Below are 24,206 nucleotides of genomic sequence, written 5' to 3' on the forward strand. Positions count from 1 at the left end.
ATACAACTGGGACTGTAAAACTAGAAACAGAGCAACAATCTCCTGGCACATATCCGGGGAACTGCTTCGGCCAATCCGTCGGCCAAGCAGGTTGTCTCTTCGTTTAGTTGTGACGACTTCGCAGGGCACACTACATGACCTGTTAGTCTTAGCAGCAACAGTCCAACTAGCAGCATTTTGACGTCGGCTCAGCGCTGGGTGGCCATCCGTTTTCGCGCAAGTAACTTCCCTACACCGTTGGGACCTTCGTCGCGCTGTTTAGACCACTCTACACTAGAGCTCATATTGAGAGATCTACGACGTCAAGTGCATACAGTACCCCGCGTTTTGGCAGGCTAGGCGAGCAGCACGTTCCCTCTACGGGCACCGATTTCCGAGTGCCTTCCCCCAACGCTCAACTGGGCAGCCTCTACAACCGCCGCTAAAACACACATACCCCACCACACATCAATTACACTTGACTGCAAGTAGCAAAATGCGATCAGCAAGCGCTTCACATGTGGCGCTGGGAGTCATCGCCGTGTGCCTGCTCGCAACCGCGCAGCAAGCAGCGGCCGGACTGTACCAGTCCACAGGTACGCGGCTTACCCTGGGTGCACAGACGGGTTCAGGTGATATCGGCCCGAAGTTGGCGCCTTGGGGACCTGACACGGCAGACACGGGAACGCTGCCGGGCAAGTACCTTGACACGCTGGCACGTGTGCGGCGCCAGTCGCCATCCCACCCCTTCCACTGCTCCGTCTGCAGCCTCCAGCAGCCCATTGAGGCCCCAGCTGACGCGCCTCCTTGCTCGGTTGCTCCGTGTCTTCCCGACCCCGCGTGCTCCTCCGCTGCTATTTTCAGGCCTCATCTCGGTTGTTGACACGTCCTACCCCAGTGGCGCTCACACCAGTGACTACGTGCTGACAGCAGACGTGGGAGGCATTTACACGCTCATTGCCACTGCGGTGAGGGGAGGGGGAGGCTCATTGCCACTGCGGTGAGGGGAGGGGGCAGAAGGAGAAGGCGGGGAGGAGGAGAGGAGGAGAAGGAGGGGACAAGGCGAGGAGGAGGAGGAGGAGGAGGAGCCGGACGGGGAGAGAGACGAGGAAGGGGAGAACACGGAGAGGGAGGAGGTGGAGTGGGAAGAGGTTGAGATCGCTGAGGTTGGTTACTTGAGTGCAGGGTGCATTGGTGTCACTCGAGTACGGAACTGGATGGACTGGAGTCGTAAGGGCGTGGTCGGGGTTGGGAGCATGGCGAATGGCGGCGATGCATTGGCCCCGACTTCCTGGGGGCATGGGGCCGACAGACATCAACATACGGTAACACAGGAGCACGGCTCTGGGGCCTTTGGCATACGCGTTTACCTTGATCATCCGCATGTGACTGTGATTTAGCCTAATGCCTGCCTCGTCGCTATTTGTAGACCGCCCAAGCCGGAGGAGACCTCTTCACTGGCCTGGTGTCCGGTGGCATTGTCCGCGTGGTCTCCTTCTATGTGAGTCGGGGCATGATGGATTGATGGGGGTACAAGAACTGCACCCGGTGCGCGCCGGGCACTTTGGGAGGGATGGCAGCAGCTTCAGATATCGGGAAAGCCACGTGTGCCACAGGGGGGTTGCAAATGCCAGCCTAAACTATAGCAAACCTAGCCAAACTAGCGGAGCACAGGCAGAAGCGACAGTTGCAAGCGATAGTGCTGAGAGAGAGAGGTGCTTGGGGCGTGCGCATGCACGTGTTCACCATACGCTCGCGGTGATGCGCGCAGACCCACTGACCTCACTCTTGACCTCACTGCCCCCACGCCGACGCCAACAGGAACCCAAGCTCGGCCAGCCGTGGGACATCTTTGGGCTGACTGTCATCTCGCCTCCGCCGCCGCCGATGCCTCCCGCACCCCCGCCCTCCCCTCCTCCTCCCACCTCCCGCATCGGCAGCCGCGCTACCACGAAATCCCTGCCCTGGGTGTCGAGCTGGAACCCGGGTGTGATCCTGAATCAGGACATTCCCGACCCTCCGCGTGTCGTGCGTGATCTGCCCACGCTGTTCATTCTTTTGGACCTGTGCGGCAAGGGCGGCGGCCCAGCCGCCACCGAGGACGTGAGTGGCGGCGTGATGACGCGCTGGGGTGCTGGAGTGTGGCGGGCTCAGTGAGCCGGTGTGGGCTGTGCCATGTGCGGGAGGGAGACCAAGGGCTGCCATGCTGTGGCTGTTGGGGTTGGGCGGGGCATGCTTGGGGATGGGACGAGGGGCGCCCAGGGCTTCGCGCGTCCCTGCGCTGCCTTGTCCGTACACAACAGCAGGCAGCAGCCGTACACGTAACCACCTGCTCGTACGTGTCCGCACAGGCGCTGTCAAACATGCTGTACCGCGGCCTCACGCCTTTCCAAGACTACGTCGCCACCTGCTCCTACGGCAAGGCGCAGTTCGACACCACCAACACGCGCATCCTGACCGTGAAGCTGCCGTGCAGCGGCGTGAGCAAGGTCAGCAAGATGGCCTGGGACAGCAGCAGCTGCTCCAAAGACAACCTCTTCAACTGGATGTACGAGGTGGAGTACTACATTGACAACGTGCTCAAACCCAAGGACTGGAACCACAGGTGAGAGCGATGGGCGGGGTGCTGAGGGGCGCGTGGCGCACGCGGGTCACGATAGATTCGCGAGCGAGGGGACTGGGGACAAGAAGAGGCACGAGCGGAAGACCGACCGGCCACGGGTGCTTGACTCCCGCCTGCCATACCCTACTCCGCACACACTGAACCCGCTCTCACCGCAACCCCTCGCCCCCCACGCCGCCCACTCCCGCGCTCCCGCCCCCACGCGCAGGCGCTATCGGCACCACGTGATCATCACGCCACCCAACATGACGCAGTGGGCGGGGCCCGACTGCGACTGGAGCGGCATGGGCAGCATAGGCATGGCGCAGGGCACCTGGTCCTACGCCTGGGTCAGCGGCGACAACTGGCAGACCAAGCAGGTGGGTGGACGGCATACTGTAGCGGGCGCAGCAGCCGTTGGGGGGGGGACACGGTCGTGTACAGGGGCCGGGGGCGGGTCCTGAGACTCCCTGCCAAAGGGGATGAAACAGGCGCAGGTACGAGCAGGCCAAGGTAAGGATGCTGGCAGTGGGCAGGAACGGCGTATGTTGCGACGCCAGTGTGCGTTGTGCTGTGGACACCCGTGTGCCGTACCCGTGCATGTGCCATTCCTTGAACCTCTCGTCACTGCCTCGCCCTCGCCCACTGTCCGTTGGGCTTCTTCTTCAGCTGACGGCGCAACCAACCCCAACCCCTCTATACCCCCTTCAACCACACGCAAGCACACACACACACACACACACGCGCGCGCACACACACACACACACACACACGCGCGCGCACACACACACACACGCGCACACACACACACGCTCACACTCACTCACTGACACACACACGCACGCACACACAGGTGTACCTGCACGAGATGGGGCACAACTACAACGTCATGCACGCGGCCACCATGCAGCCCGCCTCGGAGGGCGGCCCCGACGCCTGCAGCCACTGCGACTGGAGCAGCGCCATGGGCTTCTGCTGCGAGACGCGCTGCATGAGCGCGCCGCACAACTACCAGCTGGGCTGGGCAAAGCCCGCCGCAACCGTCAACAGCACGCAGCTGAGCGAGGGCAACACACTGGCATTCGAGCTGCCCAGTCAAATCATGTCAGATGCAAACTTCCTGCAGGTGAGAGTGCGCGCGCGCGCGTGTGTGTGTGTGTGTGTGTGTGTGTGTGTGTGTGTGTGTGTGTGTGTGTGTGTGTGCGAAAGAGCACAAGGAAAACATTGCGCGTGTGTGTTAAAGAGCACAAGGTAAACATTACGCGTAGGACAGTGTATGCGATGCAGAATTACGGCTGCGGATTACGCGTGTGTGTGTGTGTGTATGTGTGTGTGTGTTCGTCACACGACGGGAGGAATCGCATCGCAAGGTCCTCCACGGCGGGTGTTCGCAAGCGCACCGCTATGCATATTGCTCTGCTTACATCATCCCACCTGGACCATCCATGGCACTTGCCTAATCCCACCCACCCCATCACCCCCCACCACCCGTGCCCACGCCCCATGCGGCCATGCCCCACGCCAGGTGACAACGGACTGGCTGACGGCGGCGTCGGTGTCGGCCGCCGGCATCGACGACATGGGCGGCCCCGCCTTTTACAACCCCGCCAACGCCACCTTCTACTTCAGCTACCGGATGGACTTTGCCGACTTTGATGAAGTGGCGGACGGCTATGCGGGCGGCACAAACGTGTATCTGTTCACTGTGAGTTGACGGGATTTGGCAGGGTTGGCAAGCGGGGGCTGGCCAAGGTGTGTGCTTTTGTGCTATCTGGCGGGTACGCACGGTGAAATGAAAGTGGCGGGGTGCGCATTGTGTGCTGCTGTGGCAGAGGTGGTGGTGGACACGTCGACACGGGGGCTCTTCCTCGCTACTGCCCTAAGCTCCTCCTCTCCGCTTTCCTTTCCACGACCCAACAATGCACCTAAACAGATTGGCAGCCAGATGGACAAGAAGGACAGTGTGCACCTGGCGCTGCTGACGGACGCCGCGCCCGCCTGGACCGACCCCAGCGGCAGCCTGGTGGTGCGGCAGGTGGGGGCCGGCGGCGACACGGCCATCGTGACGGTGTGTCGGCCCGATGCCGGCGGGGAGAAGAGCGAGGACGCCTGCACCGACTTCTGGGATAACGACTGCGACGGCTTGATCGGTGAGGCAGTACAAGGAATGAAAAGGTTGCAGCAGGTTGCAGGTGTTTTTTGCATGCTGGGTCCTGCCGCGCAAGCAGGAGGCACATGTGCCAGCGCACAACTCGTGTGGCGTGTTTGAGCATGATGTAAAAGGCCTGCTGACCACGTTTGCCCCCGACCCATCCTGCCAATGCCAATGCAGATGCTGATGACCCCGATTGCGCCTGGTACTACGACTCCCTGCCCTCTCCCTCGCCCCCGCCCCCCGCCCAGAAGGCATCCCCTCCACCCTCTCCACCGAACTCGCCTCCTCCCAAGCGCAGCCCTTCCCCACCCTCTCCACCGCCCCCGCCCAAACGCAGCCCTCCCCCACCGCCCTCTCCCTCGCCGCCCGGCCTGCCCCCGCCGCCCAGCCTGCCCCCGCCGCCCAAGCGCCTCTCGCCTCCGCCCCGGCTTGCAGAGCAGGTTGACGCATCACCGCCTCCCTCTCCTGCTCCGCCGCCAGCCATCAGCGATACCAGGTCTCCTAAGAAGAAGCGGCCGCCCCCGCCAGCGTCCGGCAAGAGCCCCAAGATCCCTAAGAGCCCCAAGCCTGGAAAGCGCGGCTTGCAGGCTCAAGACACATCGCGCGCACCCACCCGCCCAGCACCAGCCGCCATCCGACACCGGCGGCACGCAGCAACTTAGCAGATTACGTGTCCAACCAGGGCCGTGTCAGGTCCTGCCTGAGAGGGGCTTAGTACTGTTACATAGATTCTGATCACGTGGCTGCTTTATCTTGCTGCTGTTGCTGCCCCTGTTGGCGTTGATAATGGTGTGCATAGTCAGGGCTTACAAAGACCCTGTCACCCATACTCATTCATCCATAGCGTGTGTGTCTTGCGCCTGCAAACGGCTTAGCGAGTCGCGCGGCATTCCTCCATTCTGTCTGAGGGAGGCGGCCTGCCGTGCTTGACCCTGGCTCATAGCCCCGGTGATTCCCGGCTGAGAGTAGCATTGCCCTGCCGGCACATTGATTTCGGCTCTAGTCGGCTTATGAAGATCCTGAGCTTTACGGGGGCAACTAGTGATGGCTTTCCTTTACAGGCATGCCCCCTTCGGTGCGTGTACACGGTAGTAGAAGAATGGCAGGAGAGGCATAAACCTTTGATATGCGATGTCTGAGTTCTGGAGACTCGAGCGAGCCGTGATGACGAGGTTAGCATAGCTTTAGGGCACGGAACACAGACGAAGCGGGTCTGCGGGTGTGCATTCAGTGTGGCGACGGTTGGGCGGCAAGAAGAGGCGGCTGCACCTCACGCCTACACACCCGCCGATGACAGGACGGCACGTCCAGCATGGCAGTGTACGACTATGCAATGGGCGGTAGTAGCGTTGACCCATGCGGTCGTGCATGGCCAGTGTGGATATATGGTCGCCGCAGCCGCTGCCGAAGGATTACGCCTTGCCCGTGGTGGCAGGTGTCCGCAGGCGCGGCGTGACAGCCCACTGCTGGTTGTAACCAACCAGTTACACAGGATGGCAATGCCCCCCTCTCCTCTTCGCCCTGCTCTGCCGCTGAAACGCTGGGTTAGCTGCAGCACGTCAGACCGGTGTGGCGCTCAACGCTGCCGCGCCTAGACACGCCCGTTCAGGGACAGGGACCAGGTCACCGTGGAGTCCTGAGCATCACAGGCATCGCAGCCGACCGCACGGAAGCTGTGCACAGTCCACCGCTAACGCAACTACGTCAGCAAGCGACAACAACCTCCGCTGCCGCCTGCGCTCGCATTCGCATTCGCATCTACGCATTTCAATGGTCAGCAGTCCAGTTGGTACCCATGCTTTGGTGCACCGCGCCGGTTCGCCCATTCCGTCACCCTGCGGCGTCCCCGCGTTAGCACAGCAGTTACAACGGCGCTGACGCGCACGCAGCCTGCCGCCGCAACAGGACCACCCGCAAACTCATCACCATTCCCTACACTCATCCCCGCCCGCCCGCAGCCCTATCACATTCCAGCGTCACACAACACACACGCCTTCATTCTAGCACCCCGCACACGCGAGCCCCAAAACACACTGAGACCGACACGGCCCAAGCAAGCGCTGCCACCAGACCTGCGCTGCCGCCCAGCTCCAGCCCGCCTAGCCGCCGCGTGCGCACTCCTGCTTGTGCCCCTCCGCCTTCCAGTGCTCGAGCTGGCACCCCTGGCAGCAGTAGCGCGCCGTGCGGCAGCCGGAGCACTGCATGGGCTTGAGTGATGCCTCGGTGGGCCCACTCAGGCGGCCGCAGCGCGGGTTGGCACAGGCCTTGGCGGGAGCGACCTCCACTGGGCCGGCGCCGGTGCCAGCAGCCCTGGGCGTCCGCGCGTTCCACTCCTTCAGCAGCTGCTGCGCCTGCCCACAGAAGGAGGCGCTGACGGTGGTCCTGCCGCCGGACCCTGCGCCGCGCCCTGCGCGGTTGCGCGCCGTGGTGCTACCGCCCGCGCGCTTCGCGACCGCGCCCGCCCCCGAACCTGATGCCGACGCCGACGAGCCGTCCGCGTCCGTGGCCTTGCCGCCGTCGCCGCCCGCCTCCCGCGGCGCGCTGGCGGCGGCTGCCCTCAGCCGCTCCACCACCTCCAGGTCCTGCTGCATGCCCGCGGCCCGCAGTACATAGCTCAGCGCCGCCATGCCCGCAGCGAAGCTACTCCCCGCGTCCGCGCCCCCGCCGCCGGCGCCGCTCCCCGCCAGCAGCCAGCCCTGCACATCGCCGCTGAGCCCCTCGTGCGCCGCCAGCGCCAGCAGCGCCCCCGCCGCGGCGTGCGACCAGCCCGCCAGCGCGCCGCGCTCCGCGCCGCCGTCGGACATGCAACGGCCCAGCAGCACCCCCACACCCGTCAGCAGCCGCTCCGGCCGCGCAGGCAGCAGGTCGCGCGGCGCGGGCAGCCAGGTCGCCAGCGGCGCACCCAGCCAGGTCGCGCAGGCGCCGGTGCCGCCCAGCGCCGTGTTGCGTTGCTGCGCCGCCACTGCGTTGCCGTTGGGCAGCGCGCAGGCGGCGAAGGCGCGCGCGCTGGCGGCGCGGCACAGGCCGCGCAGGCAGAAGGCGGCTGCGCCGCGCAGCTCCGCCACCGCCTCGGCGGAAGTGCCCAGCGCCAGTGCGGCGCCGCCCGCCAGGCTGCCGGCGGCGGCGGTGGCGCCAGCAGGCATGGCTAGCCCAAGCGGCTGTAGTGCGCCCGTGCCCACCAGCTGCCACAGGCCGCCAGCCATTGCGTCAAACAGCGCCGAGGCCTCGCCGCCGCCCAGCTCCTTCGGCGCCTGCTGCTGCTGCTGCTTCCTCTGTTTTGCGTCATCGTCGTCCTCCTCCGCGTCCTCCTCGTCGGCCTCCTGATCTGGCTTGGCGGCCGTGAGCGGCAGGCCGCGCCGGCCGATCTGGGTGCCCAGCCACGCCGCCAGCTTCCCCAGCGACACCAGCAGTCCGCCCGCGCCGGCCGCCGCCTCGTCCGCCACCGCCACCGGCTCCAGCCACGGCGCCGCCGCGGGCGTGCACACCAGCAGCGACAGCGAGGGCAGCAGGCAGGTCACGCCGCGCAACACCTCGGCGCCCGGCCCGCCGGCGCCCGGCGCCACGTTGGCCACCCGCAGGCCGCTGCGCACCAGGCTGCGGCCGCCCAGGCGCAGCGCGGCGTCCAGGCTGGCGGGCCAGCGCGCGGCGGCCAGGCGGCGCGCGAGGGCGGCCTGGTCGGGGGCGGGCAGCTTGCGGAAGCCTGGGGAGGGCGGAGGGGGAGGGGGAGAAGTTCGAGCGAGGGCGGAGGGGGAGGGGTTTGTGGGGATGAAGAACTGAGGCGGTACAATGCGCGGGGGCAGGAGTCGTAGGGGACAGAAGCAGGGTGTGGCACGCAGGGTGTTGTTGCTGTCACCGAGCCCACCGCTGCTGCCGAGCGCCAGCACGCCCTTATGCGTGCAGCCAACAGCTCTGCACGCCTGCTGCCCCCCCCCGTCGGCTCTCCTCCCAGCCGCGCGCCGTGCCCCGTACGCCATGCCACGCGCTGCACCCCCACTGCCACCCATCTCTGTGATGTCCGTCTATCCCCCGAGGTGTCGGGGCTGCTTTCCCGGTCACCAGGTAAGTCGTGGGTTATGTTTGGGCGTCTCTGCGTGACTGTTCTGTGCTATTGCGCGCGCCATCGAGCCCGGGCGGCGACATTATTCGCCGGCCCCGCTGGCCCTGCTTCTCCACGACGCCTCGGCCCCCCCATAGGTATTATCGCTTGCAACGGTCGCCTCTGCCTGTGCTCCGCTGGTTTGGCTTGGTTTGGTTGAGTTGGGGCTGGTACTTACAACCCCCCTCCCGCGCCGACTCACCTTCCCCGTGCGCCTCCGCCATGTGTCTGAACACCTGCAGCGGGTACGCCACAGGCCGCATGCCCAGCTCCGTCACGCCCTGCTGCCGCCGGCCGCCAGCCCCTCCCCCGCCGCCGCCGCCTTCCTCCTCGTCGTCCTCGTCGTCCTCAGCCATCAGCTCCATAGCCACCGCGCGCGTGCCCACCGCCAGAGCCCACGCCACCGCCTCCAACGCATCAACGGCAAAGCCGCGCGTCGACGCCGCGGACGCGCCCGGCGCCGATACGAACTGCTTGTGTGCGCCGGCTAGCGCGCTGGCGGCGGCGATGGCGGGGCCTGTGTAGCGCGACCCAGTTGGCATGAGCGCCGGGTCGAGCACGTCTGACGACGTCAGCAGCACGTGCACGGCGTGCATGGCCCGGCCGATGGCGCGAACCACGTCCCGTGGGGCGGCGGCCAGCGCGCCGTCATCACCGCTGCTGGGGTCGCTGCTGCTGGGGCCGCTGGCGCCGCCGCTGGCCGCCAGGCCTACGGACTGCGCCGCCCACATGCTCAGTGCCGGCTCCAGCAGCGTGAGGCGCGGCGCATCCGCCGACCCCCACTCGTCAATGTCCGCCGACACCACCTCGGCATCCAGCCGCTGAGGGCAGGGGGGGAAGGAAACCAAGGAGGAGAGGGGTTCTTCTTGGCGTCAACATGTCATCACCTGTCACCTACTTCCAGAAGTCCACAAGCGGCAAGCGAAGGGAGAGCGAAATACTGCACTATGTGAAGCGAAAGCGCTCAGACCTGGATCCCTCAAAGCCTCCACCGGTTCACCGCACCTGCACCATCCACCCATCCCTCCAACGCACCTTTATCTGCTGCGCCTGCATGTCGTGCATGCGGTACACGTCCAGCAGCACCCAGCCGCAGCTGCCGCCGCCGCTCTTCCCGCCTTGGCCCGCCTCGCCCCCCTTCTCCCCCTGACCCTCGGCCCCCTGCTCCCCCTCCAACTGGTCCAGACAGAACCGCTCCAGCAGACAGCGCTGCAGCCGCTGCACCGCCCGCCCCTGCAACAGGGCCGCCATGCGCCTCGACAGCTCAGCCGCCTTGGTGGCGGGGAAATGCCCCTCGCCCGGGGCCTGGGCCTGGGCCTTGCCGGCGGCGGCGCGGGCCTTGCGGCGGGCGAGTGCGGCGGCGCCGATCTCTGCGGCCATGCGCGGCAGGGCGCCGGCGAGGTTTGTGAGCATGACTAAAGCCGTAGCGAGGTTGGAGGTCGCGAACATGTACTGCACAGCCGCCAGCGCCGATGGGGCCGTGCTGCTGCCGCCGCCGCTGCCCTTGCCGCCACCGCTGCCACTGTCGGTGCTGGTACTGGCACGTCCGGTGCCCTCCGCGGTGCTGCCGCGTCGCTCCGCCGCCTCCCGCGCCGCCGCCGCCTCATGCCGCAACGCGGTCGCGCCCAGCAGCACCGCCAGCTGCTCCTCGTAACTCCCCTCCTTGGCTCCTGCGGCCCCCGTGGCAGTAGCGGCAGTAGCAGCCAGCATGGCGGCGCACAGCGCCTCCAGCAACCCACTGGCCTCGAGCGCATCCACCAGCGCCTCCGCTGCCAGCGCGCCCGTTGCACGCCCACGCGGCCGGCCTCCCGCGCCGCCCTCCTCTCCCTCCTCCTCCGCTTCCTCATCCTCGTCCTCGTCCTCGCTGGCCGGCTCCTGCCCCGCCGCCGCCATGTGCGCTGCCAGCAGTGCTGTCTCGCGGTCTTTATCGCACATGACGGCGGCCGCGTGCACCAGCGCGTGTAGGTAGCGGCCGGCGTCGCCCAACACCGCCCAATGCAGCTCGTGTGCCGCCAGAGCTGCAGGCGCTGCGGGCGCCGCGGGCGCGGCACCCGCGGAGGAGGAGGCGAGGTGGAGCAGGGCCGGGGGGCAGCGGGAAGGCTGTGACGCCAGGGTTCGTGCCATTCCGGCCCAAGCGGTCATCATGGCTGTGTCCGCCAGCTGCGCCAGCAGGCTGTTGCGGCGCGAGGTGGCCACCGGCGCCTCGGCGGGCGCAAAGGCGGCGCCGCGGCGCAGGCCCTGGCACAGGCGGAACAGGATGACCGCGGCGGTGGACACCAGCCGGCTGCCGGTGTAGGCGCTCCTGTGGTTGTAGTTGAGGGCCGGGTGTTTAATGTGGTATACGCACGAGCACCGGCATCACGACACCCCTAAGCGGCGCAAAGCGAACCGTGCTTCAGGCGCTTGAGTTGGCGGCCGCATGCGACTCGCACAGCAGCCCGCGCCGTCCCGCACGCAAACACACCGCAAACCAACACGCATCAGGTGCGGGGCTCACCGCAGCACGGCGGCGCGGAACTCGTCGGCGTTTGCGGTCACCGCCGCCGCGCGGCCGCCGCCGCCACCTCCCGCCGCCGCCTCCTGCAGCAGCGCCGCCATGCGAATCAGCACTGCCTCGCCGCACTCCACCATGCTGCGCGCCGGCGCCGCCTCGGCGGCGGCCGCGGCGCGCGACCGCGTCAGTAGCAGTCCGGCCAGGTCGGCGGCCAGGCGGACCTTCTTGGGCGGGTAGCCGCTGGGGTAGATGGGTGGCATGCCCTGTGCGGTTGAGTGCCAAGGGTTGGGCGGGTTAGTTAGTTGTTCCCGAACGTAAGGTTACCCCGCCCGAAAGGGCAGCGGCAAAGGCTCTGCAATGCTGGAAGGGCCAAGCGGGGCAATAGGGGCAGGAGCGGAGGCTTGAGGTGGTAACCCCTCCTCACGCGTCGAGCGCAGCCCGCAGTACACCAGTACGCCGCACTCACCACCTCCTCAGCCACACCCAGCTCCGCCGCGCGGTGCAGCGCGTTGGCGGCCCTGGCGCCCGCCACGCTCTCCACCCGCAGCTCGTGCAGCAGCACCCGGTCCGTGCCGACCGCGTTGGAGGCCACAGCGCGGCGCGCCGCCGTGCTCAGGTGCGAGCGGGTCATGCTGGCCGCCGCACGCTCAAATGCGACCAGTGCGCGGCCGAAGGCGATAGGCCCGGTGCGCTTGCGCGCCTGCAGGCGGCGCGGCATCGTGCGGATGACGTACAGCAGCAGCAGCGCCAGCAGCGCGCGCGGGCCGCGTACAGCTTGCCCGTACCAGGCGAGGCTGAACGCGGGCAGCGCCTCGGCCTCGGCCGGCGGCAGGAGGCCGTACAGGCGCTGTCCGTACATGGCCGCGAGGGAGGCGACGAGGAAAAGCGGGTTGACGAGGAAGCTGTGTAGGTCGCCGACCTCCTCACCCAGCCAGTCGGGCAGGGAGGCATTGCACAGGTTGGCAACGTTGAGCGCCACCAGCGGCCCCGCCAGCCATGCCACCTGGCCGATTAGTCGTGTGAACATCGCGCTAGCCGGGGGATCGTGCAGGGCGAGAGCTTATTTCAGACGGTGTTCAGCTGCGTTGTGGCAACGTCAAGGTGGGAAGGCGATGTCAGAGGCTCGGGGAGCCGTGTCCGCGTGGGGAAGGCGGGGGCGCGGGGGTGGGGGTGGGGCGCGGGGGGTGGGGGGCAGGGGCGAGGCTGAAGCCCAGTGACAGTATTGCCTACAATTCCTCAGCACAATTAATCAATATTAGCTCTGGTTGAAGCGTTGCCATTTACTCAGACATAAGCGCGTAAATCCGCAAGACATCGCGCCGTCGGTAGCATGAGCCATTAGCCGTCAGATCTCATAAATAAGCATCTCAGCACTATTACCTGCACAATTTACAGCTCCTCATGACCACAGCCCCCAGCAGCACCAGTAGCGCGCCAAATTATCGCAACTCGCCCGTAGAAATCAGCAACGCTATGGGCATATGTGAATTATATGCAGTAGATACGCTTTGACAGGTTCAAGCCTGCGCAATTAAGCAAACACTGTCAAGAAATGAGGCAGGAACGGAGGTTGACTGTTGCTCAGATTGAGCAAAGCAAAGTGAAGCGGGTCGTGCGAGAGTGAAGCAACTGTATATGTTTCAAAAACAGACTAAACGCTGTGGTACCACCCCATGGGCGTGCATGATCTGATGGCTCACTTCTACCCCACTCATTCTACTGCCCCGGTCATTCCGCTTTCCCCGCAGCGCTTGGGCAAAAGGTCTTGCCGAAGTTCCCCTACTGCCGCTGCGTGAAGAAGGGACCCTACGCCCTGGCCAAGAACGTGGACGAGATTGACAGGTACTACTGCTTTGAGATTAAGCAGGTGCCCTGCGGCAAGGACAAGTGCTGCAAGATGGATTTGCGCAAATTTGAGTTGGATTGCCAACTGCCACCTTAACTGACCTAGTCCCGTCCCGTGTCTGACTGTCTATTACCGCCAGCTCCGCCTTGTCACCGTCCTGGGAGAGGGAAATAGGGCACGTTCGTTTAGGCGCGGCAGGATGGAGCTTGGAGCTTGGAGCTTGGAGCTTGGAGAGCCCGACAGCAACACCCTGACCACAAACCGGCTTCCACGGCTTCCACGGCTTCCGACACTCACGCTCGAAGTCGTGCCGCCGCCACTCCCAGTGGGGTTCTGGTCGCGCGCCCCCACGTCGCCAACGCGGCCCAGGGAAACGGCGTACGGGTATGGAGCTTGGAGCTTGGGGCTTGGGGCTTCGTGGATGGGGGTGGAGCTTGGGGCTTTGGCTGCGCAGCGTGTGTCATTGTCCAGGGGCGGTCACTGTAGACGACGTACAACCCTCCCCCTAAGGAATGTCCTTCCACGTCACTGCGAAGTACGACACAAGTGCCGGGCCCACCACGTCACGGAAGGCCGGACGCGCTCGGGGGCAAAGCACCGTATCTCAAAGGCATCGGCTGCCAAGTCGGCTGCATTCTGAAGACGCTCCATGCTGTGGAGGCCTCGGCCCACCACGACACAGCCCTGCATGTCTCCCAAGCCCTTCCCTGCTCCCAAGTCCCAACCTCACCTACCGGCTGCAGCCCAACATACGGTATCGACTATACAACGTGTACCAGTTTCTAAATGTGTCCCCTGCCTCCTCACGCAGGATTACCTAGACCAGTCGGTCAACCATTCCAGCTGGGCTGCAGGAGGTCCAACAGGCATCAGCCTCACCGAGGGGCCTCACCCGTCACAAGCTTCCATCTCAGCCTTACTGTACGCCTGTACCGTATGGCGTACATTGCGCGTCACCATGTGCATTCCTGTTGTCTCACCTTATCCAGTCCAGAGAGACAATTCAAGCCTGCATACCCGTAGTGTAAGCCTGGCCGACCCTGCGGGGAAATGCGACGAACGCAGAACGCTGGCTGGCTGGTGCCCACCACTCGAAGGGCCAGGGATGCTGACGACCTGACCCCGGCAGGGCTTGCATCTTCGGGGAGCGGCAAGACGCGGGCCCCAATACAGGCCTTCGGGCGAGAACGATTGGGCAATTCCAGGGGTGCATTCTCGCCGCGTGGGGCTGCATACGGACGCTGAAAGTTTGGCATTTTTGGGCCCCTGCATGCCTTGGGCTAGGACGTGGTTCTCGCCTGCGGCGGCTGCTCACCCCTGGAAGATGCAAACCCTGGACCCCGGTCCCGGTTCCCGTGCCGCCAACTGCCCATAGCAACGGCCTTTGCCGCTGCCCACTCCGGTACTCTTAACGTACCCAAAGTCCTCTGGCCGCACGTGTTCGCCTACCGTGTTTACACACAGTGCCTGCACAGGGCCCGTGTGCGGACAGGGTCGGCATGTCCCAGGTCCCGCACGGGAAACCCGTAGGCTGCACGCGGCAGCTGGAACGTTCCACATTTCCACGTAGAGCACAACCTAGCCAACCTAGCAATATCTACCATGCGTATCACATGATCAGTGCTATTCCATAAAATGCAAGTCTGGCAACTCTCCATAACGAAAGTGCATGGCGCATAGGTTGCTTCCCGAATCCGCCCTCGTCCGGGTTCGTCCACCGCCTGGCCCAATGGTCATCACAAAATAGAATGCCCTAAAACATGGCAATACCAAATGCTTTATATAGCCTATACGACTTGCAATGTCGCATTCCTACGACTTGTAGCGCTGGATTCTCGCGCAAGCCAATGTCCTGCTATCCCTGGATGTCCACGTTCCTTGAACGTGCCCCCGCCCTCGCGGCATGCCGTACTGTCCTGCACCGTTGCTCACACTTGAGTTGGGCACAAGTAGCCAACAACGCGGCGAGCCAGCCAGCTATCTCCTGCGATCCTGCCCCATCAATAAAGTCAGTCCTTGTACCATCCCACATTTATACCCGCTCATGCCGTGCGGCATAGGACAATGTCATAGACTCCCATGACCATTGATGCATGAGTGACCCAAGTTCGATATGCCAGTGTCATACTCCCTGTGCCAAACCTGGCACAGGCAAGAGTGTGTCATCGGTGTTCCAGTAAACGGGAACGCGTAGCCGTACGCCCCCCAGCATATCAGATGTAAGAAGTGGAATCGAGCCTCCGCTCCAAAGCTAACTCCCCCTACCTGTGCGTACCCGGATGTTGCTATTCCAAGACATCGACAGGCAGACGGCATAACCACGTGACTCCAACCCTGCCTGGCTGCCACCCATACCACCAACGCATATACTCCTCCGCATCCACATGTCTCCATGTCTGGATGGGCGATGTCAATGCAGTAAAATACGTATGCATGGACCCTGAATAAAAGAAGCCCGCCAGTGTCGCCAAGACGCATGCGCACGAATCACGCCTCCACACACACACACACACAGACCTTCTGCATCTTGAACAAGAAAGTGGTTTCCCTTCTCAAGGCGCTCTGTCTGGCCAGTGCGCTTGCGGTAGCCATCACCAGACAGCCGCACGTAGCAGGGCGCGCTGTTCCCGCATCTTGAAAAAGCAGTCCGCAACCATCGCCGTTTCAGGACACACAAACACGCACCGCAGCAAAATACATGTGTGCATGCATGCATGCGTGTTGCACCTGTGAGGGTGGCAGCACGGGGTCGGCGCAGGTCCGCAACAGCGCACGAAGCTCCATTCCGCGTTAACAGCGGCCACCGTCACGACCATCCTAGGTCCGGGACCTACGTACGGCATCAAGACTCAAGCGATATGGCAACCACACGAGCACGAGAACGACGCGACGCACAAGCGTGCGCCCAATGACCGCAGCCCCTGTTGCTCCCGTCTCTAGCTTTCATGCCTGCCTCGCGCACTTCTTCCCTATCGACGTTTCCTATGTTGCTCGTCTCCGAGCCCCGCCCCGTGCCCCGCCTTATTGCTACTGGTGTAATGTCGCAGCCAGCTCCGCGCCTGTACCAAAGCGAGCATGACGCGTTAAGCTCTAACATCGCCCTGTGCACACCTGACACTACAAAATGTAACTACGCCCCAGACCAGCAACCATTGCTTCCCGGCTGAGCTGCCAGTGCTCGCCCCTTGGATCACCAGCAACACACCACCAACCACCGCCCTCAGCCACCGCCGCCGCTGCCGGTGCCGCCAACGTCATAGCTGCGGCCCGTCCCGAGTCGGGTGAGGGGACGCCCAGCAGGGTCGTCCTGCGCCGGCGCGCGCCACATCAGGGCCGGCACCGACCGCACACTGCCCGCCGCATTGGCTGCTTCATCCGCGACCTCCGACAGCAGCTCGAGTCCATACATCCCGGAAGCGGCGCGTGGCAGCGGCTGCGACTGCGGTGGCGGCCTCCGCACAGGCAGAACCACCTGCTGCTCCAGGTCCCAGTGGCCGGCAGGTGAGGAATGGGCGGCGAGGTGGAGCGCGGCCGCGAGGCTCTGGTGCTGGTCCTGGCCGCGCGCTGCATCACCCCGGCGCTCCACGTGCGCCGCCAGCCATTCCGCCGCATCGTCTGCAGGCGTGCGTTTGCGTGGCGGCATCTGCGGCGGTCGCGATTGTTGTTGCTGCTGCTGCCGTTGCTGCTGCTGTGACGGCGGCGGCTCGTCCATCTGCAGCATCAGCAGCTGCCGCACTCGAGTCTGCAGCAGCTGCTGCTCTAGCAGCCGTTGCTGCGCCTCCAGCTGCTGCACCTGCTGCTGGTGCTGCTGCCGCAGCAGTGCCTTGTGCACGTCCTGTTGCAGCCGGCTGGCTGCTGCCGCTGCTGCTTCTCCCGCTGACGCCATAGACGAGACAGACGATGTCGGCAGCAGGCTGTCGGCAGCATGCGAGTGCGGCGGTCCAGCGCGGCCGTGCAAGTGCGCCGGCGCCGGCATTGCTGTATGATGCGCTTGTGGTGCCGCCTGACGCCCGCGGTCGCCACCAGCATTCGTGAAGCCGTCGCCGTCATCAAACGGGCCGGACACCGAAGAGGGCGGAGCGAGCAGCACCGGCACCATCACCTCACGCTTCGGGGCGGCCATGACGCCCAGCGGTCGCAACACCAGCATCTTCGACTGCGCCAACAGCTGCAACCTGTCTACGCCAGATGCATCGCCATTGTGCGCGTGGTCGTGCATGCGTACCAGTGCTAAATTCCCTGCTGCTTGCAGCGGCGTCGCGCGCCAAAGCGGCTGCGGCAGGTCAGGCGGCAGCGGGGGCGCCGGCTGTCGCGACCGCGGTGGCGGCGGCGACTCGTGCCGCTGCCGCTTGTGCAGCGGTAACGGGTGGTAGTACGCTGCTGCCAAGTCCTGCTCCTCGTCGGCCGGAGCGCTGCGGGCGCTGGCTGCAGCTGCCAACCTACTGCGCGCTTCAACGCCTGGTGCAGAGGACCGGACGCTGTGCGAAGGAGAGTCAAATGCGAGCCCGCCGACGGCTGCGGTGGCGGCCGCTGCTGCCTGCTTCAGCGCAACCGCCATGAGCTCGCGCGGCACCAATGCCGCCGCATCGGCTGCTGCTGCGGCCGCAGCGCTGGAGGACGCGGGCGTGGAGGTGGGCGCCGTCGGGATGCTTGATGTCATTGCGGCAGCAGCGGCGGCGGCGCTGAAGGGTCTGCAGCTGCCGTGTCCTATGGACTCGCCGCGCATTGGCGCCGTCGCCGACGGCGCCTCCGGGAGACCCGACAGCAGGCCGGAGCGCGCCCCGAGCGTTGCGGAAGTGGCAGCTGCGCTCATGGTGCGCAAAGGCACGTAGGGCTGACCGCCAGCACCGTGCCGCAGGTGGCCTGCGCTGGCGACTGCATGACCAGGCGCGGGCGCCGCCGCAGCCTCCAGCAATGCCGGCGCCGACGGTGCACCTGCCCGCAGCCCTAGATCCTGCCCCAGACCCAGGCCTTCCCGGATTACAACCCCCGCCGAGGCCCCTCGCCTGTCCGGGTGGCCGCCGTCGTGGCTCGCACGCGGACCGAGAGGCCTTGCATGCAGCCTGCTGCGCTCTATGTGTGCCGCTGCTGCCCCTCGCTCGTCATGCAGGCGCCCGCCACCCGGCTGCAGCTCCAGCACCGCCTTGCCACCGCCCGCCGCTACCGCCCCAGGTGCATAACCAGCACCGGCATCTCGGCCTCCGCCGCCGCCGCCAGCCGCTGCTGCGGCGGCAAGGTGGAGCCGCAGCCGGCCCTCCAGAGCCGCGAGCGGCCACAACAGCGGCTCACCACCAGTAGCACCGCCGCCGCCATCGGCCCTGCTGACTGGGCGCCCGCCCGCCGCTGCGCTGTCGGCTGCCAAGCCCACGTCCGCCACCGCCGCCGCCAGAATAGGGCCCAACGGCGCAAAGCCGGCTGACGTGCGCTTACCGGTCCCGTCACTGTCCTCATCGGCTTGGCCTGACTCGCTGCTTCCAGACACGTCAGCCAGCCCGGTGCGCAGCCGGCCGGCCGCTCGGCCTGGCAGGGGTGCAGACTGAGCCTCTCCGCCAGCCTTCCGACTCCGGGTAGGCCGCTCGCTCGCGACAGCGGCACGTTTGCCGCCACGGCCGATACCGCCAGCCTCCACAAGCGGGCTGGTCGCCCCATCTACAAGCATGCCGCCGTCAGCCACAATGGCGGCCGTGTCCGCAACGCCGCGCACGCCCGCTGCCGTGGCAATTGCAGTGCAGTTTGCCGTGGCCGTGGCCGCAGCGGTGGATGCTGTCGTGATCGTGGCGACGGCATCGCCCCCGTGCGCTGCCGCAGCCATGGCCGCAGCTGTTGCAGCGGCAGCACCGCTGGCGCTTGCTGTAAGAGCGGCAGCCGTCGTTTCTGTCGCCGCGGCCTCGGTGCCGATGGGACCAGGCGTGGTGGCGCGCCCTGTCGGCCGGGCCCCCGCCTTGCCGTTTGCGCAGCTCTGCAATATGCGCTCGCAGTATTCGTCGTCCACTCCGTGCTCAGCCTTCTTCGCCTCCAGCGCGGCCCGGCGCTGGAAGGGGTCGCCGTGGCAATCGCGCACGGCATTGGCGTAGGAGGACAGGAGGCGCCGACCCAGATTATTGTCGCTGGACACCAGCCGCATGGAGCTGTAGTAGATGTTCTGTGGAGTGATTAGGCAGTAAGCAGAGCTTTGAAAATTGGGCGCTCGTAAAATAGGCAGCGATAAGTAGGGGGTGCGCAAGGCGGAGGGCAAGCGACAAGCTGAGGAAACTGGGGGGCGTTGGAGGACTGGAAACCGTCAGCCCCGAAGCAGCCAGCCGTACCTTGACATCCGTTTCGCTCCGTTTGCGGAAGTACTTGGCAATGTCCTTCCACCTGGGGGCGAAGTCAGCGAGTTGCTTTGCAGTGGTGCAGCGGTTTTGCTGGGGCAACAGGGTCGGCTGCAAGCAGCAGGCAACTTGGGCGGGGGGGGGGGGGGAGCCGCCGACGTCCACGCCGCCCGGCGTGCCCTGGCTTCTGTAACTCACCTGTTCCCCGTTTCTGCATGCAGGATCGCCAGGAGAAGCATCTCCTCGCTTGACCACTTGGTCGTCCATCTTGGTGCTCTCCCTTTTACTTCAAAGCGTGGCTTGGGGTCCGTCTGCTGTTCCTTATCTCTCTTTGCTTCAGCAGATACGACATCATCGCTCATCGCTTGGGCACTGCTGCAGTGAGGATGCGCAGGGTACGCTGCCAGCCGACCCACGTTTGAGTTCCTAATATACTCATGAAGCGCTTTACTAGCTGCAGGCCCACGCCACGATGTGAACACGGGCAGCTCGGCTCCCTGTGGTAAAATGGACGAAACTATCGCACCGCGTTTGTATTGGTATGTCCTATGGACACAACACACACCTTAGTATGGCATGACAATTTTTGTGTGAAGCGCGCAATGGTTGCGGCCCGGTTGCTCGGCCGGTTGCTTGGGCCGCAATCCCTGCCGATGTAACACTGCCAACCGGTTTGTGATATCAGAAACAGGCCTGGCGCCCGGCATGTTGCGCTGGCTCGGCTGGCTGGTGCAGTCACCGTGGGGTTCGGGGCTGAAACGTCAGCGTGCCGGGTTACGTGTAGCCTAGAATGGGGCTGCGGGGTTCCCCTGCTCGGGGGCTCTCATGCCTTACCCCGCCCTAGGTAGCTTGTGGCGCGTGGGGTTATCCATTACCCCCAGGCATCAGCTGCTCGTAGCGCATTAGCATCCAAGGTAGTATGCCGCTCTTTGCCTTTTGCAGCAGCTCATGCACATGCACGCTGCCTGTCCGTGTGATTCCGTGTGCTCGGATTTGAAGGTGGGGTCTAACAGCTCCCCTGCATGCACCACGGGGTTTGTGCAACATGTGCTGAGGCTTCACGGTTGTGCCCTGGACTGGCTTCAGGTTCAATTCTGCCTTGTCACATTCCCTCGCCATGGGTGCTTGATCCAGCCAGCAAATCCTACATGGCCGAGCTCTGCAGTCTGATATTTTGTAACAAGACAACATAATATGCTTTAACTTGTACCGCAGATCGCACGCACAAAATGCAAGACGAACAGCACCATCCGCTGGTCGATGCGCTTCGCTCGATCGGCACTGCAGCGCTGGACGGGCTATATAGCTCCTTATGTGCAGCGGGCTGCGTCGGCTCCGTTCGCCTGGCCTGCTCCGGACTTCGGCGCCTGATCGACAGCTCCGTGCACGAGGTGCGCTTTGCATACCCGGTGGAGCTGCCTGTGGACCAGTGGCCCTCGCTCTCAACCTGGCCCCGATGTGAGCGGCTGGCTGTGACGGAGCGGGACGAAGACGACGCCGGGTACTTCACCTTTAGGGAGCTGCAGGAGGTGGTGGAGGGTGTGCAGGTGTGGCTGCTCAACCAGCCGGCCGCATCCCTGGCGCGCATTCGCGAGTTGAGGCTCGACCTGTGGGCGGAACCGGAAGGCGAGGACAGCAGGCGCTTCGTCTCTGCGCCATTCATCGCGCTACTGGCGCGGCTGCTGCCAAACCTCCAGGTGCGGGCGTGGGGGATAGCGAGTGGCCAATTGCATACCCCTTGGGCTTCCAGGGATGGCTACCTGCCCTCCCGTGAACCGATGGCCGTGCTCATGCTCCTCGCTCAGAACGGAAAGGTTCCCGCACACAGCTTGTCGCAAACGCAGCAAGGGAGGGCTTGCACAGCCGAGACGGTCTTGGTAACATTTGTGACGGCACGCCATGTATACCGTACGGTACGCAGGCATTGGATATGGAGGCGACGTCGATTGGGCACATGCCGTGCTGCCAGGCAGAGCTGAGGGCGCTAGTGCTCGGCGGACTCGCGCGCATGTCGCAGCTCGAGAAACTCGCCCTGCCTTGCACCAAACCGCTGGCGCTGCTGCTTCAGCACTATCAGCAACAGCAGCAACAGCAGCAGCAGCCGGGCAGCTCCCTTTTCCCCAGGCTGCGCGAGCTGTCTATCAGACAGGGGAGCTGTTGTGATGCCTCCGCTGTGGGCACAATTGCATCAGGCATTGCATCAATCAGCGGGCTACAGATTCTTGTCCTGGATGAGTGCTTGCCACACCAGGACGCAGCCAGCCTATTCATGCTCCTTGACTGCCTGCCGCCGAGCCTGTCCACCTTCCGGATACACAACCACATCTCAAAAGGGTCGTGGGACTGTGGCCGCTTGGAGATGGAGCTGACGTTTGAGGCCGGGCAGCTCCGCGACGTTTGCTGCGGGAGTCAGCACCCAGGCTACCGCAGCCTAGCGCTGCTCGCCAGGGACGTACTGCTGCCGCTCATGCGGCGCGGCGCCAGCCGCTGCGGCGGCGGCGACACCAGTGGCACAAGCGGCACAAGCGGCAGCAGCACAATGCGGCCGCTGCGGCTCCTGCACCTCGAGACACTGTCACTGCGGACGCACCGCAGCCTGCCTGTCCCGGTGGCGCCGCTGGAGGGGAGTGAGCTGGCCGCGATGCGGGAGCTGGTGCGGGGCTGCTCCCAGGTGGTTGTGGACACCCTGAGGTTGTCTCTGGACATGCCAGAGCCGGCCGCGCTTCAGGCGATGGAGGTGCTCGGCCTGCCGGGAAGTCTTGAGGTGAACGCCTTGCCAGAGTGCGACAGCACCTTCTCGGGGTACTGCCTGCGAGTGCGTGTTTCGCCGCCACCTCCGTCTTGGCCTCAGGACCGGGGGCCGGGCGAGCAGCTCCCAGGAGTGCGGCAGCAGCCGCAACTGCAGCAACAGCAGCCGCAGCACCAGCAGCAGCCGCAGCAGCACCCGCCGGTCATAGGAATGCCGCCTGAGGTCGTGCTTTCGCGAGCTGTGCAGCTGCTGCTGGCGCTGCCTCCCCTGCCCGCCGCCGCTGCAGCGTCAGCGTCAACGGTATCAGCAGCGGCTGGCGGTCCTCCGCTCGCCCCAGCACTGGAAGCTGCTGAACTTGACGGCGTACGCCCACAGCAGATGCTGGTGCTGCGAGGGCCGCTGGTCGCGGGGCTTGCGATGGCGCCGCAGGCTCTGTCGGGCTGGCTGGAATGGCTCGGCGAGCAAGCCGCGGCGGCCGTGGCCGCTGGGGCGGCGGACGGCGGCGCATGGGCGGATGACGACGCGTCCGAGGGCGAGGCGATCTGTAGATGCCAAGTGGTGCCGAGTGTGCCGGCGCTGCTGCTGCAGATGCATGGCCAGGCGGGCGGTTTTGCGGCGCTGCATTCTGTGGTCCGCAAAGTGGCGCCTGCGACTCAGCTGGACGTGGTTGCGGTGGAGACGTCGGAGCGACTGCAGGAGAAAACCGGAAAGCTGCAACTGAGCATGCCGCTGCTGCGGAGCCTGCAGCAAGTGAGTTGTGGCGTGCGCGCACAAGTTGTTGGTGACAGGCGCAATCGGGGCGCCGTGCAGGCGGCCTAGGGGCTCGCGGCAGCAGCAATCTAGCCGTCGTGACTCCCGTCATCACCGGCGTAAGGGCCCACGCTGCCGCCAACGCGTCCCCTAACCGCGCTGCACCACGGCTCAGGCCCCGCTCGGCCGCACGTCACATTACTGTATGAGGGCACTGTAACTGTCAGTACTGGCCAGGAAGCCCCGCCGCACGACTCCCCCTCCCCCCGTGCGTGAGGCCGCACCGGCACCGTTTCCACACGCACGCATGCCCTCCGCAGGTCTTGGATGAGGGCGTGTGGCGGCACGCGATGTCGGCGGAGGGTGCGGTGGAAGCGGAGGCGGCGGGCGGGTTTGCGCAGGCGGCAGGCCGTGCCGGCGCAGCGCCCCCAGGGGTGGCGGTGCCGCTGCAGGAACAGATTCGATGGCTGCAGGGGCTGGGGCGGACAGTGGCTTCGGAGCTGCCGCGACAGCAGACTTTCATGTGGTGAGACGGCTGTGGATGCTGTGGTGTGGTGGTCATGGGCCCGTGGCTGTGGGGTGGCAAAGTGTGTTGACATAGTGTCAGAATAGTAGAAGGGAAAGGGTCATAGTGTCAGAGTGCGTTGATGACTTGATATACCGTACCGCCAGATATGTCAATTGTTGGCATGGATGGAGCGGTTTGCTGAGGTGCGTGCGCGGGGCGATTAATGAGCCCCGGGGGAGCTGTGCAGGCGCCTTGGCAGGCCCGTGATGAGCTCTTGGTGCCGGCAGATGCACGCAGCATTACAGAGATGGGACAAGCAAGGGCATGGAGTTGAATCCATTGCAGGATGATGCGGGGCCCCAACACCACGGTTGCACAGTACCGGTATGTGACTGTTGGCGCCGGCACATTGTAGGAGGCCGGTTTGGGGGCCTGTGAGGATGGCCGATGTCACAGCCGACGTCAGTCTGGTGTTCGAAACCGTCGGCTGTGACGCGCTGGCCGCTGATGTGTTTGAGTAGGCCAAGAGGTGCTTCCTGACTCCAGAGGGCACCACCATGGGGCGTTCGCTAGTTGCTGATGAGAGTGTGGGACATACTTGTTTTACAAATGGTGTACGATGTCCCGTAGTTTGAGGTTTGGGGGTGATACCATCGAGGCCTTGGGATCCGCCTTGGCACGCCAGTCTACCGTACTGACAACACTCAAACGATTTG

The 24,206-nt window shown here is 65.0% G+C and overlaps 4 protein-coding genes across 4 annotated transcripts; 2 read left to right on the forward strand and 2 right to left on the reverse strand.

The window, feature by feature from the left end:
* The first annotated feature begins 3 nt into the window (after window positions 1–3).
* CHLRE_10g421350v5 (uncharacterized protein) lies at window positions 4–6,224 on the forward strand. The gene is made up of 10 exons (XM_001702716.2): window positions 4–575; window positions 844–947; window positions 1,409–1,480; window positions 1,801–2,082; window positions 2,331–2,584; window positions 2,811–2,961; window positions 3,435–3,707; window positions 4,107–4,286; window positions 4,515–4,731; window positions 4,914–6,224. The coding sequence occupies exons 1-10, from the start codon at window positions 476–478 to the stop codon at window positions 5,396–5,398; spliced, it is 2,118 nt and encodes a 705-aa protein (XP_001702768.2). The 5' UTR covers window positions 4–475; the 3' UTR covers window positions 5,399–6,224.
* Window positions 6,225–6,228: 4 nt separating this feature from the next.
* CHLRE_10g421400v5 (uncharacterized protein) lies at window positions 6,229–12,944 on the reverse strand. The gene is made up of 6 exons (XM_043066476.1): window positions 12,707–12,944; window positions 11,793–12,406; window positions 11,330–11,589; window positions 9,868–11,134; window positions 9,035–9,653; window positions 6,229–8,436 (listed from the first exon to the last, which is right to left on the reverse strand). The coding sequence occupies exons 2-6, from the start codon at window positions 12,351–12,353 to the stop codon at window positions 6,836–6,838; spliced, it is 4,308 nt and encodes a 1,435-aa protein (XP_042919873.1). The 5' UTR covers window positions 12,354–12,406; window positions 12,707–12,944; the 3' UTR covers window positions 6,229–6,835.
* Window positions 12,945–14,614: 1,670 nt separating this feature from the next.
* Window positions 14,615–20,023, reverse strand: CHLRE_10g421450v5 (uncharacterized protein). Its single transcript, XM_043066477.1, has 3 exons — window positions 19,682–20,023; window positions 19,478–19,529; window positions 14,615–19,314 (listed from the first exon to the last, which is right to left on the reverse strand). The coding sequence occupies exons 1-3, from the start codon at window positions 19,720–19,722 to the stop codon at window positions 16,393–16,395; spliced, it is 3,015 nt and encodes a 1,004-aa protein (XP_042919874.1). The 5' UTR covers window positions 19,723–20,023; the 3' UTR covers window positions 14,615–16,392.
* A 590-nt stretch (window positions 20,024–20,613) lies between these two features.
* On the forward strand, window positions 20,614–24,205 carry CHLRE_10g421500v5 (uncharacterized protein). The gene is made up of 3 exons (XM_043066478.1): window positions 20,614–21,180; window positions 21,405–22,982; window positions 23,303–24,205. The coding sequence occupies exons 1-3, from the start codon at window positions 20,713–20,715 to the stop codon at window positions 23,510–23,512; spliced, it is 2,256 nt and encodes a 751-aa protein (XP_042919875.1). The 5' UTR covers window positions 20,614–20,712; the 3' UTR covers window positions 23,513–24,205.
* Window position 24,206: the final 1 nt, after the last annotated feature.

This window comes from Chlamydomonas reinhardtii, chromosome 10, assembly GCF_000002595.2.
Source record: "Chlamydomonas reinhardtii strain CC-503 cw92 mt+ chromosome 10, whole genome shotgun sequence".
NCBI classification, from domain to species: domain Eukaryota; kingdom Viridiplantae; phylum Chlorophyta; class Chlorophyceae; order Chlamydomonadales; family Chlamydomonadaceae; genus Chlamydomonas; species Chlamydomonas reinhardtii.

Coding starts and splice junctions, on each gene's coding strand:
- CHLRE_10g421450v5 (XM_043066477.1), bottom strand. CDS start 19,722: ATGCTTCTCCTGGCGATCCTGCATGCAGAAACGGGGAACAG. Junction 19,530..19,681: donor CATGCAGAAACGGGGAACAG/GTGAGTTACAGA, acceptor CTTCGCCCCCAG/GTGGAAGGACATTGCCAAGT. Junction 19,315..19,477: donor GGAGCGAAACGGATGTCAAG/GTACGGCTGGCT, acceptor ATCACTCCACAG/AACATCTACTACAGCTCCAT.
- CHLRE_10g421400v5 (XM_043066476.1), bottom strand. CDS start 12,353: ATGTTCACACGACTAATCGGCCAGGTGGCATGGCTGGCGGGGCCGCTG. Junction 11,590..11,792: donor TGGGTGTGGCTGAGGAGGTG/GTGAGTGCGGCG, acceptor TCAACCGCACAG/GGCATGCCACCCATCTACCC. Junction 9,654..9,867: donor TGCAGGCGCAGCAGATAAAG/GTGCGTTGGAGG, acceptor CCCTGCCCTCAG/CGGCTGGATGCCGAGGTGGT.
- CHLRE_10g421350v5 (XM_001702716.2), top strand. CDS start 476: ATGCGATCAGCAAGCGCTTCACATGTGGCGCTGGGAGTCATCGCCGTG. Junction 1,481..1,800: donor TCCGCGTGGTCTCCTTCTAT/GTGAGTCGGGGC, acceptor CGACGCCAACAG/GAACCCAAGCTCGGCCAGCC. Junction 2,585..2,810: donor CCCAAGGACTGGAACCACAG/GTGAGAGCGATG, acceptor CCCCACGCGCAG/GCGCTATCGGCACCACGTGA.
- CHLRE_10g421500v5 (XM_043066478.1), top strand. CDS start 20,713: ATGCAAGACGAACAGCACCATCCGCTGGTCGATGCGCTTCGCTCGATC. Junction 21,181..21,404: donor GGCTGCTGCCAAACCTCCAG/GTGCGGGCGTGG, acceptor TACGGTACGCAG/GCATTGGATATGGAGGCGAC. Junction 22,983..23,302: donor TGCTGCGGAGCCTGCAGCAA/GTGAGTTGTGGC, acceptor TGCCCTCCGCAG/GTCTTGGATGAGGGCGTGTG.